Source organism: Lissotriton vulgaris, unplaced genomic scaffold, assembly GCF_964263255.1.
Source record: "Lissotriton vulgaris unplaced genomic scaffold, aLisVul1.2 SCAFFOLD_750, whole genome shotgun sequence".
Taxonomy (NCBI): domain Eukaryota; kingdom Metazoa; phylum Chordata; class Amphibia; order Caudata; family Salamandridae; genus Lissotriton; species Lissotriton vulgaris.
Window position 1 is genome coordinate 539783 of NW_028245030.1, and position 13293 is coordinate 553075.

A 13293-nucleotide genomic window follows, 5' to 3' on the forward strand; every position below is an offset into this window, starting at 1 on the left:
TTTATGAACTATTTTAAGCGTTTTCCATCATATTCACACCAATGATAATGCATCAGGCAAGCACTACATCTTAGGCCTGCACATGACATGCAAGGCATGTCAGGGTCCACATTTCATATCAGTTTAAGCAAGATATTTAAAACTCAGGCTCAGACCTTTCTGGGCCCAGTCAGTCAAAAGAAACTCACCCTGGCCTGTGAGAGGGAGTCCACTGTTTCATAGATACCCATATAAAACTCTGGATCAAACATGTCCTGCACCATGCAGCGGAATTTCACCAAGCTATTTGGCTTGAGGTAATGTAGTGGGACATCATTCAGTGACGGCACCTACACAGATAAAAACAAGAACCTTAAAGCAAAACTCAGCCATAAGGCAGGGACAGACAGCCTCGAGAAGAATCATGAAATAGAACACACCCTCACGCATTCCTTTATGTTCGTAACCTAAATAATGAAGACATTTACCCGTCACCAACTTTCTTTGCAGAAAAGCAGCTCAATTTAGTTTCACTTTTTCGTGCAGCACAACCAAGCAAAGCTTCTGGGTCTTAGTAACTTTTAAATGCTTAGTAACAAGTGCACCTCGCCTACCTTTTTTATAAATATTTTGAATACATCTGAGCAATTAATACTTATATGGGCGTTTGGTGCAGCACTGCAAATCTCCTTCGTGCTCCATCAGGTCACTGAATATACATCTTGCTGTGTTTGATCAATGGAGAGAGCCCCCCAGAGCAACACTAAATTGAAGCACGTCTAGTTTACATGGATTTTGAATACCAAACGCTGTAAATTTAATAGTCATAAAGGGGTAGGCGAGATGGACATGAGTAAGTAAATGAGGATCCCTTCGCCATAACCTAAGGGTGGCTTTCCAGTGCATCTTTCTAAGTTTTATGGGCAATATAAAGTTCCCTTGGGGTGCTTTTCGTTGCAGGTGACAACACATCACAAAAATGTTTTAACCTAAGACTCCATTTAGAGATGGTTCAGATTTTTGGTTAACTTTCAACAAGTCCCATGAATTGTTTCAAAATGTTTGCCCAAGATAAACACCAGCAGTAATTAGTCGGTTTGGCAGGTAGTCAATTGAACACCATGACTACCCATGAACCGAGCTTTGTTTCAAAGCTGTTCGACCAAATAATTCAGGAGCAATTGATAGCCTCTAACATAGATCTTTCTTCATTACGCTTCAGAGTCAATTTACCCCAACCAGTCATAGTTATTACTTGTGCAAGATGGTCACAGATTTTGTGCAGCTTCGAAATCGTGAAGTCTATCAAAATAAATGCAGTCAACAAATGTATAGTTGAAGGTCATATTAGTCCCCTTGTTAGCAAAATATGTGAATTTTACTAGCACATCACTTGTGAATCATCAAGCACTTTCAATAGCAATTCAAAGAAATCCTTCATTACAGTTTGCATTATTAATTCCTCATGTACTTATGCAGCTTAATACTACCAGCATCCTTTAAATCCAAAGCAGCCAACAATAAAATACCATTAAATCTCTAATGATCATGAACAGTCGCTCGGGAATTGGTCCAAGAAATCCCACAACTATATTACCCACACAGCTGGTTGGAGTATCTGCATGTTACAGATTAGAAGGGCACGCCTAACCTACTCTACAGAATCCCAGCAGTATCCTAGAGCAATAAAATAACTCTTTACAAATAGGGATGCTACCAAATTAATGGTTCACTACTGCTCTACTGGGGATAACCTTGGGGGGAGATATTATGCTGCAGAAGAGATCCCACACAGTCAAGCATATGACACACAATAAATTCCCTGAATCTGATGGGTTCCCAGTGGAATTTTTTACCATGTACTAACACCTAAGTTGATTGCGTTATACAAGGCTGCAAAGACCACCGGGTATCTAACGGACACAGCCAAAGAAGTTGTGCTAGTCCGCATCCTAAAACCGGGGAAACCTGCATTCAAGCAATCAGCAAACCAAACTTTAATCAATGCATAACATCTATTACAAGATTCTGGCTGCCTGAAGAGGATCTGAAAGAGAAGCTCCTGGTTTAGGGATCACCTTTTTGGTGAAAATCCCCGGATAAACCAAAAAAAAACATCACTACTTCACACACCTACTAAAATTGGAAGACTTCCTCGATCCACAGACTATATTGAAATCAACTTTGGATCTCTACTCACTGACTTTGAGGCATCCAGACGACAAAGCTGCTTGGCCTTCTCGACCCCTGACTAGCGAGCAGAATGCCCAGCCGGGACCCCCTCGATGCTGCCGCTGCCTTCGTACATGGGTTCGCCTGCTGCAGTTTTCAGTCCTTGGCGCCTATTTGGAGCTGGATTATTTGTGCTTGGTCTGCACCGTTCTAGGAAGACCCGAACACATTGCCCCCGCTGCTCCTCTACTGAATGACCGCCTTCCAGCTCCGTGAGCTCTGCTCGGAGCCTGGATTTCCTGGTGCATGGGATCTCCTGCTGCAGTTTTCCGTCCTTGGCGCCTCTTTGGAGCTGGATTATTTGAGCTTTGTCTGCACCGCACCAGGAAGACCGTTCACCGCTCAGCGTATTGCCCCCGCTGCCCCTCTCCTGAAGGACCTCCGTCCAGCTCCTTGAGCTTCGCTCGGAGCCTGGATTCTCATGTCCATCCTCCTACTCTACCCGCTGCACCAGGGAGACTGAAACCATGCTGTTTCTCGCCGCTGCTAATCAGATGATCCCTCCATCGACTGCCATCAGACCCCGACCTCACGGCCCCGAGGTGGCAGGTACGGCTCGACCCTCTCGCACAAGGGGACGGAGTCCTGGTTCCCCCTAGATGTTTCCCGAGCTCTGTGGGGTGCTGCGATCTGCCTGCCCACACAGCTTGGAGGTTGTAGACTTTGAGACACCCCCGCCGTCTGGCGTTGGCAGTCCGCCGCCCGCCCTCTATGCAAAGAGTTGGCGGCTGCGGCTTCAATCCTGCTTGGCCGGTATCTTGAGCTGCCTCATCATTTTTCACAAGCTCAGTGGGGGCTTAACTGTTTGCCGCCCGCCCACGCGGATCGTTGTTGCGGCTCCAGCCCACATTTCTCGCTCGTCTCCTGGGCCTTGTTGGGGCCCCGTTGTCGGCCGCCCGCTCACGGGGCTCTGCAACGATGGCTCGACTGTGTTCTTTGGGGTTCTTTGTCCCTTATTTGCCACAAAGTTACGGGGCAGCGGATGCTATGGCTGTCCCTGACAGCTTTGTAGACCTGGCCCGCCCCCACATCCAAGTCCTCGAGACTTGGTCTACTGAGTCTTCTACCGCCTTGGCCACCTCTCCTACCTGGGCGTGCTCGCCGACCCTAAAATCAATGGGTTTGTCTATTCCCTGGCCAATCGACCAGGATTCACTTATTCTCACTCATTACCTTATAGTCCTTGCCCTATAACTTTGCTTGACCTCCCTAGACTCTCGGTGTTTTAGCATTTCCTTAAATGCAAATCCTTAACTGTATATTTTTTTTATATAATCATTAAGAAGGGACCAACGTGCTGAGTCCATTTTGTTTACACTCTGTCATTAACAACTTTTATTTGGCCTCCATTTTGACGCTCTCTACTTATTCGAAAATGTGTTCTTCCTGCCTAGCTGTGATAGACACTAAGAAAGGACTAATATCACCTATACAAATTCGGCTGGTATCTTTGAAGCTAGCCCTGATCACTAATTACAACTGTAAGCCCCAGCCCGCTGTCTCTGCACTTTATTTGATTTAACTTTCCTCTCGCAACCTGCTCCCTTATATCTCCTTTTATCTCTTCTTGTCATTTTTCCACCTCATTTTAACCTTACTATACCCCCCCCCTCAGAACCAGTTATCTTCACTTTATGCTATTTTATTTTACTTTACTTTATTTCTACCCCCTTCGTGACGGACCTTTGACATACCCACCACATTATATAATGTTATTGCGTGCACTTTATACATTTTTGTTTGGATTTGTTATTTCATTGCTGTGCCTTTTAACTAGCTCTACATATTTTTCATCTTTAATTCTTTAACTATTTGACTATGTACTAAGTTATGTCCTTTCACGAGGTATCTTATTTTATCTTATGCTTGTAACTTATTTGTCATATTTTTTTTTCTTTTTCCAACTTTAATTCTTCTATTTATTAGACTGTTCATGATGATCTGACCTCTTTCACTTTGCACTTTGTCTTAGTGTGTATTCTGTAGTTGCCTGTTCGCTCAATTTTATCACTCACCCCAACGATTCTCCATTCCAGGTAATATTCCAACTTTACCCCCTCTCTACCAGTTATCCTCACTGTTTTCCATTTTCTATCTCTGACCCCTCGTGACTGACCTCTAACCTTTCCCCTACAGTATACAATGTTTTTATATTTGCACTCCATCTCGTATCGTTTGGTTATGTTATGTTATTTTATTGTGGCGCTTTTAACATCAACTCAATTTGTTTACACCTGGAATATCTCACTATGGTATATCCTCCTTTCGTTATACATCTTGTTCTATTGTTTATTTTGATGTTCCTGTATATATTTTGTTCTATTGTATTTTTTGAAGTTCCTCTGTTTAGTTCACCCTCATGTCCTGTCATTATAATTTGTTTTAATGTATTGTTCTAAGTGTTCTCAATGCTATATTCTCACTGTCTGAGTCTGTTTTGGAGACACTTACTCAACACTAGCTTCCCCTATCCCCAACTCCTGTCCGTGCTTCGAGGATCAGTGCGGTCCAATCTGCTGCTCATCCCCTTTCTCCCTCCTTTTCTCCAAACCATGCCTCCCACTCACTCTTCCACCCTCAATCTCAACCCCACCCATCTCTAAACTCGGCCCTAACTATTGGTCCATCCTCTACCCCCCCATCTCTCCAAACATGGTAAGAAAAACTTCAAACAAACTTCTGTCTCCACCCAGAAACCTTATTTGCTGAATACCATAACAGCCTTAACTCCTCACTTACCACCAACTTAGACTTCTTTACCAAACACACATCCAAATGGAAGCGCATATTTCTACGCTACCTCCCTATCTCTAATTCACGCAATATCCCTTATGGTCTAAAACTCTCCACCACACCATCTTCATCCTTCCCTGGCGAAATAGATATCTCCATCTTCAAATCCGGAACCATACTCATCCAAGCGTCTGAAAACCACCTCAACATATTTTACAACAATACTTAGAGCTATATCCCAAACCCTCACTCAATCCCTGAACCCTGCCCTCTCACCCCCTCTACCCCTAGACTCATCACACCCATCCCATCCCGACCCCCTTATATCCTCTTTCTGATCTACCCCAACTCTTATTGCCTTCATCACCCTTCATTTCTCCCTCCACCTATCGCCTCTTCCTGATCTTCCCTCTCCTACTGATTTTCCCTCTCCTACTCTCAACACAGTTTCCCTTTCCCAACCGCAAACGACCTCCCCCACTTACATCACCAGTACTAGTTCTGATTCCCCACACCCTCACCCCATTGTACCCCCTCTCACTTTCTCCCCCTCCTCCCCGCCCACAATCATAGGGACTATTCCCACACCATTGTATCCCCTCTCACTTTCTCCCCCTCCTCCCCAATCAAAGTGACTATTCTCAATCTCTACCTACCTCCCTCGCTCTCAACATTATAACCTGCTACGACTCCCTTGTCTCCCAGTCTTCTACTGTACATGCCCCCTTCCCTTCTCCTCCACCAACGACTCCCCCTTCCCCCCTGGAGTCCTTCACTTAGTTTAATCCTTGTGTTACCCACATGCCTAATCTTTCTCCCCTACCAATACCTAATTCACTATGCTCTGCTAAACACGCCTCTCCTTTCGACCTCCTCCTCAACATCCCTCCCCCTTGCACCACACCATACATCCCCTCAACGACACCTTCAGCATCCCCCCACTTACCCCCTGGTCCCCCCCGATTCCAACTATACACTCTTCCACACTCCTCCCTCCTCCTGACTCCCTTACCACTTCTCCCTCTGCCTTTTACCTCCTGGTTCCCCCGTGTTCCATTAATACGCTCTCTTCTATGCACCCCCCCCCCCCCCCGACTCCCATATCACTTCTCCCTCTGCCACTTACCCCCTGGTATACCCCCTCTCCAAACACACACACACACACACTTCTACGCTCCTCCCTCCCTATGACTCACACACCACCTCTCCCTCTGGCTCACTTCCCCACACCCCCTTAGCAGCCCCCACATATCCCCCATAATCACCCCCTCACACCTCCCTACTATCTTCAACAATCCTCAAGTCAACAGTTACGCCACCTCCGATTTCCTCTGCGCCACTTTCACCGAACTGTCAGCCCGAAAAGAATACCTTTCCTCAATTCTCCTCTTGGTCACTTCCACTCTACAAAAATGATCCTCCCCCGCATTATAATCAAACCCCCCTCCCTCCCCCAGGTTTTCCCTCTCATCCTCCACACTCCCCCCCCCCCTAACAACCCCAACACGACCAACTTCCCAATAAATACGGATCCACCACTCCTATCAACCCAAACACTGACATCCCCTAATATTATGGAAATAACAAGGACCCCCTGAACCACTCATAGGTTGATTCCTAGGACAGGGAAAATGTCATCAATGTATTAACACTCCTAGGCAATCTTCAATATATAAAGGTGTATAGACAAATAGACTATTGGTCAGACAGCAATAATATATATTATCTAAATCAAATGACTAATAAAAAATGAAGTAAAAAATCAGAGTAAATTGTTTTATGATTATAAAAAATTAATTAAAAAATCCTCACTCAAGGATTAGGAACAAAACATACATTGACTAAATATATATATCACAGAAAGACATTACAATAATAAACATTATGATACTGTGAGTCATAAAATCAGATTGTGGCAGAAAATTATTCTTTTAATATTAAACTGGTCCTTACATCCTTCATCTTAGAACTATCCTCACTCATAAGGGATAGCTCACTCCTTACTATAACCATCTCCTCGCATAATGACTCTCAACCCATCCACTTTCTGCCCACCAAACATTATTACCAACAGCAACACTCCTCCCCCCTTTAATAACAACACAACTAGTTCCTTACACGCTCAACCTTCCTTAATCGTCCCTCCCTACTATGCCAACATGCCCACACCGCAGCAACTTGGTATTCACCCAACAACTTTGGAAGTTAACATTTCCACAAACTTCCCTATCTCTCCCTCTCCACCCTCGTCCACTATTCCCCCTACTCATCAGTTTACTATCCCAGTTCTCTTAGGAACAAGCAGCCTCCCCCTTCCCCCGACCTCCCCTGGATCACCCCAACAACTTATGTTATGTTATGTTATGTTAAAAGGGACTTTTATAGCGCAACGGCTACTCCAAAGGAGTGTCCCGGCGCTTTGTGCTCCAGACCTTGAGAAGAACTGGAAAACATAACAGTAAATAAAAACAGAGACCTAGAAAAGAAGAAGCACACTAACCAGAAAACAACCAAGTTTTTAACCCCTTCCTAAAGGCAAGCAGATTCGATGTGGTCCGCAAGGACAGCGGTAGGGAGTTCCATAGCTGGGGGGCAAGGAGTCTAAAGGACCGGCCGCCCAGTCGGGCCCTTTTTATCCGTGGCACCACTGCCAGAGCCAATGATTCCGATCTTAGGGATCGTGTAGGCCGATAAAAATCCAGTCTTTTCTGAAGATATTTTGCACCGTTGGCATGCAGGGCTTTATGGGCTAAAGTCATGGCCTTAAACATTATCCTCTTCCGTACAGGAAGCCAATGGAGGGATCGAAGAAGGTTTGAGGCACTAGTGCGGCGATGCAGGCCAAAAATCGCTCGAGCTGCAGCGATTTGGGTCACCTGCATGCGCTGTAGGAGATATTCTGGCAGACCCAGATATAGAACATTTTCATAATCCAATCTGGATCCTATAAGTGCCTGGACAATTATCCTCCGATGTTCCTCGGATAGAAGAGGAAAGAATTTACGAAGCATCCTGAGGATCCCGAAGCACGTTCCCGTAAGAGTGGAGACCTGGGATTTGAGCGAGAGCTCGTTGTCAATTTTAACTCCCAGGTTCTTGGCCCATTTAGATGACTGAGCTGGGGGGGGGGGGGGGGGGGGGGGAACATGTCAGCGGGCCACCAGCCATGCCAAACTGGTTCCGATGGGCATCCGAAGAATAGTATCTCGGATTTATCAGAGTTGCACTTAAGGCTGTTAAGTTGGAACCAATTAAAAACAGCCCCAAGGCACTCGCGGATACTTGCTCCATCGAAATCTTCGCTCTTGCGGCAGGTGAACAGAAGCTGGGTGTCGTCAGCATAAGAGACGATCCGGGCCCCATAGGACTCTACCAATGTCGCCAGAGGGGTCATGAGGATGTTAAATAGAGTGGGGCTCAGTACGGAGCCCTGAGGGACTCCGACTCCCAATGGCGGCATTTCGGCAGATCCAGGTGGGACCCAGACCGTCTGTCGGCGGTTGGCTAAGAAGGAACGAAACCAGTTGAGCACCGTCCCCCCTAGACCGATGTCATGAAGCCTAGTGAGGAGATCCTCATGGGGGACGGTGTCAAACGCCGCCGACAGGTCTAGCATAACTAACATCACCCTGCCTCCGTTGTCCAGCACCTCCTTCACAATCTCAGAGACTTCCAAGAGCGCCGTCTCGGTGCTTAGGTTAGAGCGAAAGCCCGATTGGGACTCATGGAGTAGGTCGTTTGACTCCAGGAAGTTAGATAACACGCTGTGAACGTGTTTCTCTAAGATTTTGGTAAGTGCTGGAAGGAGCGGGATTGGCCTGTAATTGGATGGCACTTCTGGGTCCAGATTGGGCTTCTTAATAAGAGGTAACACCATGGCCTGTTTCCAAGATTGAGGCAGAAATCCCTGACTCAGGGAGAGGTTAAGAATGGGATTGGCTATAGGGTTGACAACATCTGCCATTCTCGCTAACAATTTTGCCGGGCAAGGATCTAGCGGTGAACCCGATTTAAGGTTACTCATCAAAGCTAAGGATGCAGAAACCGTAAGGGGCGGGAAGTGTAACAGGACTGGGCCTGAGGTCGACGGAAGAGCTGTCTCGATCGGCAGAGTCAGCGGGTCATCCATTGATCTCGGAGGAAAAGAGTCCTGTATTTGCCTAATTTTGGTGGTAAAAAAATTGGCAATTGTGTTGGCCCAGGTCTCTGCCGGGGCGTCCTGAGCGGAGATTGAGCGCGGGGTGGTAAATTCTCGAACAATTGAGAAAATCTCCTTGCAGGAGTTTGCCGCATCCTCAATTCTTTTGGCAAAATAGCATTTCTTGCCCTGAAGAATTAAATCATGATAGGATTTCATCATGGATTTATAATTTTGTTTAGCCTCTGAATCGTACTGGGCGCTCCAAGCCCGTTCTGCGGCTTTACACTGCCTACGGTGATGGGCCAATTCCTCCGTAAACCAAGGGACCGAAATCCGATGGGTGGCAGACCTGGCAGGCTGTAGTGGGGCGAGCTCATTTAATCTAGCTAGAAGCCAGGATTGCAGGCTCTCAAGGTCATTGTCCAGATCACCCGAATAGGACAGAGGATGATCCACCAGAGCCTGAGCTAACAGATCTGGTGTCACCCGATGGAACGCCCTATGGCTGCTACCCTGTAATCTCGTAGCACTGACCATTGGTTTCACAGTGGAGGATATTTCAAAGTGAACGAGACAATGATCAGACCATAAGACCGGTAAAAGTGTGACAGCCATGATAGGTGAAGTGGAGAAGATCTGATCAAGTGTATGGCCTTTATCATGGGTCGGGCCAAAGAGATAGGGGGACAGGCCCATGGTAGATGTAATATCCAATATCTTGATAGCATCTTGGTCTTGGTGATCATCCATATGGAAATTGAAATCACCAGCCAATATACACTGCTCAGATCTTAAAACAAGAACCGACAGGACCTGCTGGAGATCTTAGACCTATCCCCCCCCCCCCGACCTCCCTCCCAATTGCCCGACCCCAACTCCCCTATGTTGCATGCTGATTAATTGCCAATCCGCCTCCTGCCATGCTACTGAGATTGTGGAAACCATTCTCAGTGAAAACCTTGACATTGCATTCCTAACTGAAACCTGGCTCACCGCCCACTCCACTCCCATCCTTGACTTGCTTATTCCTCTTGGTTACTCTATCATTAAGCAAGATAGAATCGAACAAACTGGAGGAGGACTCGACCTAATTTTTAAAGTTGAACTTAACATCTCACTTGTCCTTCTACAAGACCCTTCATCCTTTGAAAACCTTTGCGCCAATCTTGTTATGCCCGACTCCCCCACCACACGGTTGCACATTATCTACCACCCCCCTGGAAATAACATCCCCTTTACAGAAGAGATGACAGACCTTATTATCCAAGCTTCACTCTCACACTCTAAAAATCTCTTCCCCCGGTGACTACAACATCCATTGGAATAAAAGTGATGACCCTGCTGTCATCCTATTTAAGGATACCATGGACATCACCAATATGACCCAACTCTGCCATTCTCCCACACATAACAAAGGTGCCACCCTCAATGCTATTATGACTAGCAGTGATCTGGCCTCCCTCTCGAATATACTTCCGGTAGACTGGTCTGACCACTACCTTATCCTTTTTACCATGAATAGATCCTTTACTCGCCCCACCCCCATCAGCATTTTACCAAACAAACTCACACGCAACCTTCACCTTATTCCTCCTGGCGAATTGGAATCCCTGCTCTCTGACAGCACCACCGATCTAACTAACCATTATAATAACTCTATTCTTGAAGCCCTCGACAAAATTGCTCCAATCAAACTCAAACAAAAAAGCAACCCTCCTAAGTCTTGGTTCAATTCCGAACTTAATAATGAAAGACGAACCCTTAGACATTCTAAACGGGTTTGGAGGAACCATCCAACCGTTGATAATCTGGCTCTCCTTAGTACTGATAGAGCCCAATACAAAAAACATACCTTCAATGAAAAAGCCTTCTTTCTCCGGTCACAGCTGGATCAGGCGAGAAACTCCAACATTGTTAAAAACAAACCTCCACTGGCCCTCCTAAAATATTAGCCTCTATTGATAGATGCGGAGAAATTGCCAGCTTCTTTATTAACAAAATCAACAAGATCGAACTATCCTTCTCATCCCTCCTACTCACTCCTACCTCCCCCATTCCAACACACCCTCCCCAACACCCCTAACTCACCTTCATTCACTGTTTCCACACCTCTCGATCCTTCTCAAACCCTACCTGCTCTCTCCCAACCAGACCCAGTTCTGGAAAAAAGCCCCCAGCTAAAAACAATGCCTCTTGGAGTGACTTTAGTCAAGTATCAGAATCTATGATCACTAATATTGCCAAACTCAAACCTTCCTCCCACTGCAAAGATGCTCTTCCCGCCCATTTGGTTCAAGAACTTAAACCTATCATTGCCCCTATATGGACCAGTATCATCAACTGTTCTCTTTCCACTGGCTGCGTCCCCGCCTCCCTTCAACTTGGTCAAATCTCACCCATTCTTAAAAACCCCACTGCCGGCCCTAATGACCGTAACAACCTTCGCCCTATCTCCTAACCTTCCATTCCCCTCTTAAAGTCCTTGAAAAATGTGTCCTATTGCAATTAGAAAAACACATCGTCTCCTTTAATCTCCTCGATGTTTTCCAATCCAGCTTTAGAAAGGAATGCAGTACAGAAACTGCTATGCTTAACATTACTGATGACATTCATCGCTCACTAGACAAAGGGGAATCCTCATTACTAATCCTCCTCGACCTTTCAGCTGCATTTGATTCTGTACACCACCCCACCCTTCTCAATACTCTAAAAGATCGGTTTGGCTTGGAAGGAAATGTATTCAAATGGTTCTCCTCATTCCTTCGAAATAGATCACAGCAAATAAAGCTCAGCCACTTCCTCTCTAAACCTCGACCCGTCTCACTTAGCATCCCTCAAGGATCCATCCTCTCCCCAACCCTATTCAATCTGTTCATGGAACCACTCACTCTCATCCTCAAACAAGCTAATATCAGTTACCACCTCTATGCTGATGACACCCAATTATACTACAAGATCAAATCCCACTAAGACATTCTTCATCTCAATGATACCTTGACTAGAGTTCAAACCTGGTTCCATCGGAACCATCTCAAACTGAAGCCGAAAAAACTGAAATCATCCTGTTCTTCCATTAAAAACAATTCCATTCCCATCCAACTCTGGATCGATGACATCAAAGCTCCTAATTGTTCACTCTACGTCTAATTCCGTTAAATCCCTAGGCATCAGTATCGACCAGAACCTAAATCTCATACCACACATTAAAAATGCAGCAAGAAGTGCTCTTTTCACCCTTCTCCATCTCATGAAAATTAAATCATTTATTCAGGCAGACTATTTCAAGCTTGTTGTCCAATCGCTTGTCCTTTCCAGGATTGACCATGGTAACGCCATTTTGGCCGGCACTCCTAAAATCCATCTTGCTCAGATTAAATCGGTCCTCAATCTAGCTGCGAGACTTATCTCTAACTGTAAAAAATGTGACCACATCTCCCGTCCTCAAAAATCTCAACTGGCTCCAATAGAAGGAAGATCCACCTACAAGATTGCATGCATCACTCACAAAGCTCTTCAGCAAAACACCCCTTCTTACCTTGCAACCAAACAATACAAAGCAGGATGCTCCAGGTCCCTGAGGAACACAAACTCCCTTGTCCTTATCCCTCCTAGACTAAAATGTCAAAAGAATCCCGTGCATTCTCTGGTAACGCTCCTACAATTTGGAACTCTCTCCCCAAGGATCTTCGCTGCAACCCCTCTTACTCTCCCTTCAAAAAAAAACTCAAAGTACTTCTTCTCAACAAATATTGGGGTATCTAATGTTACTGACCCTGATCATGTTAACTCTTTTCTCCTCGCATGTCCACTCCTCTCCCCACCCACTCTCAATCCCTTCATATTCTCATCCCCCTCCACACCTCCTTCACTCGCCTAACTTTCAATACTCTTTTCTCCCATCTCCACTCCTCTACCCTCCCCCTCTCAATCCCTTCATACTCACTCCCCCTTTCCACACCCTCTTCACTCTCCTAACTTTCAATTCTCATTTTCCCCTTAATTTTATATCTTTTTATCCCCTTTTACCCCCCTTTGATCTGCTGATTGCAATATCATTATGTATATATTTTTTTTGCTTTTCGCACAATTATAAGTTTCTCACTTTGTCCACCTTCCATGTAAAGCGCTCCGATTCTCTTGGTTCTTGCAGCGCTATATAAAAGCTTTGAAATAAACAAATAACTAAGCGCCTGCCTCTAATGCTGAAG

The 13293-nt window shown here is 45.6% G+C and overlaps 1 protein-coding gene across 2 annotated transcripts in view; it reads right to left on the reverse strand.

Moving 5' to 3' along the window:
* MCMBP (minichromosome maintenance complex binding protein) overlaps positions 1 to 13293 on the reverse strand; it is a 208545-nt gene that overhangs the window by 138460 nt on the left and 56792 nt on the right. For both annotated transcript variants that reach the window (XM_086948988.1, XM_086948987.1), the window contains exon 3: positions 189 to 329. In XM_086948988.1, the coding sequence (XP_086805114.1) occupies positions 189 to 329 (141 nt within the window). The remainder of the gene's footprint in view (positions 1 to 188; positions 330 to 13293) is intronic.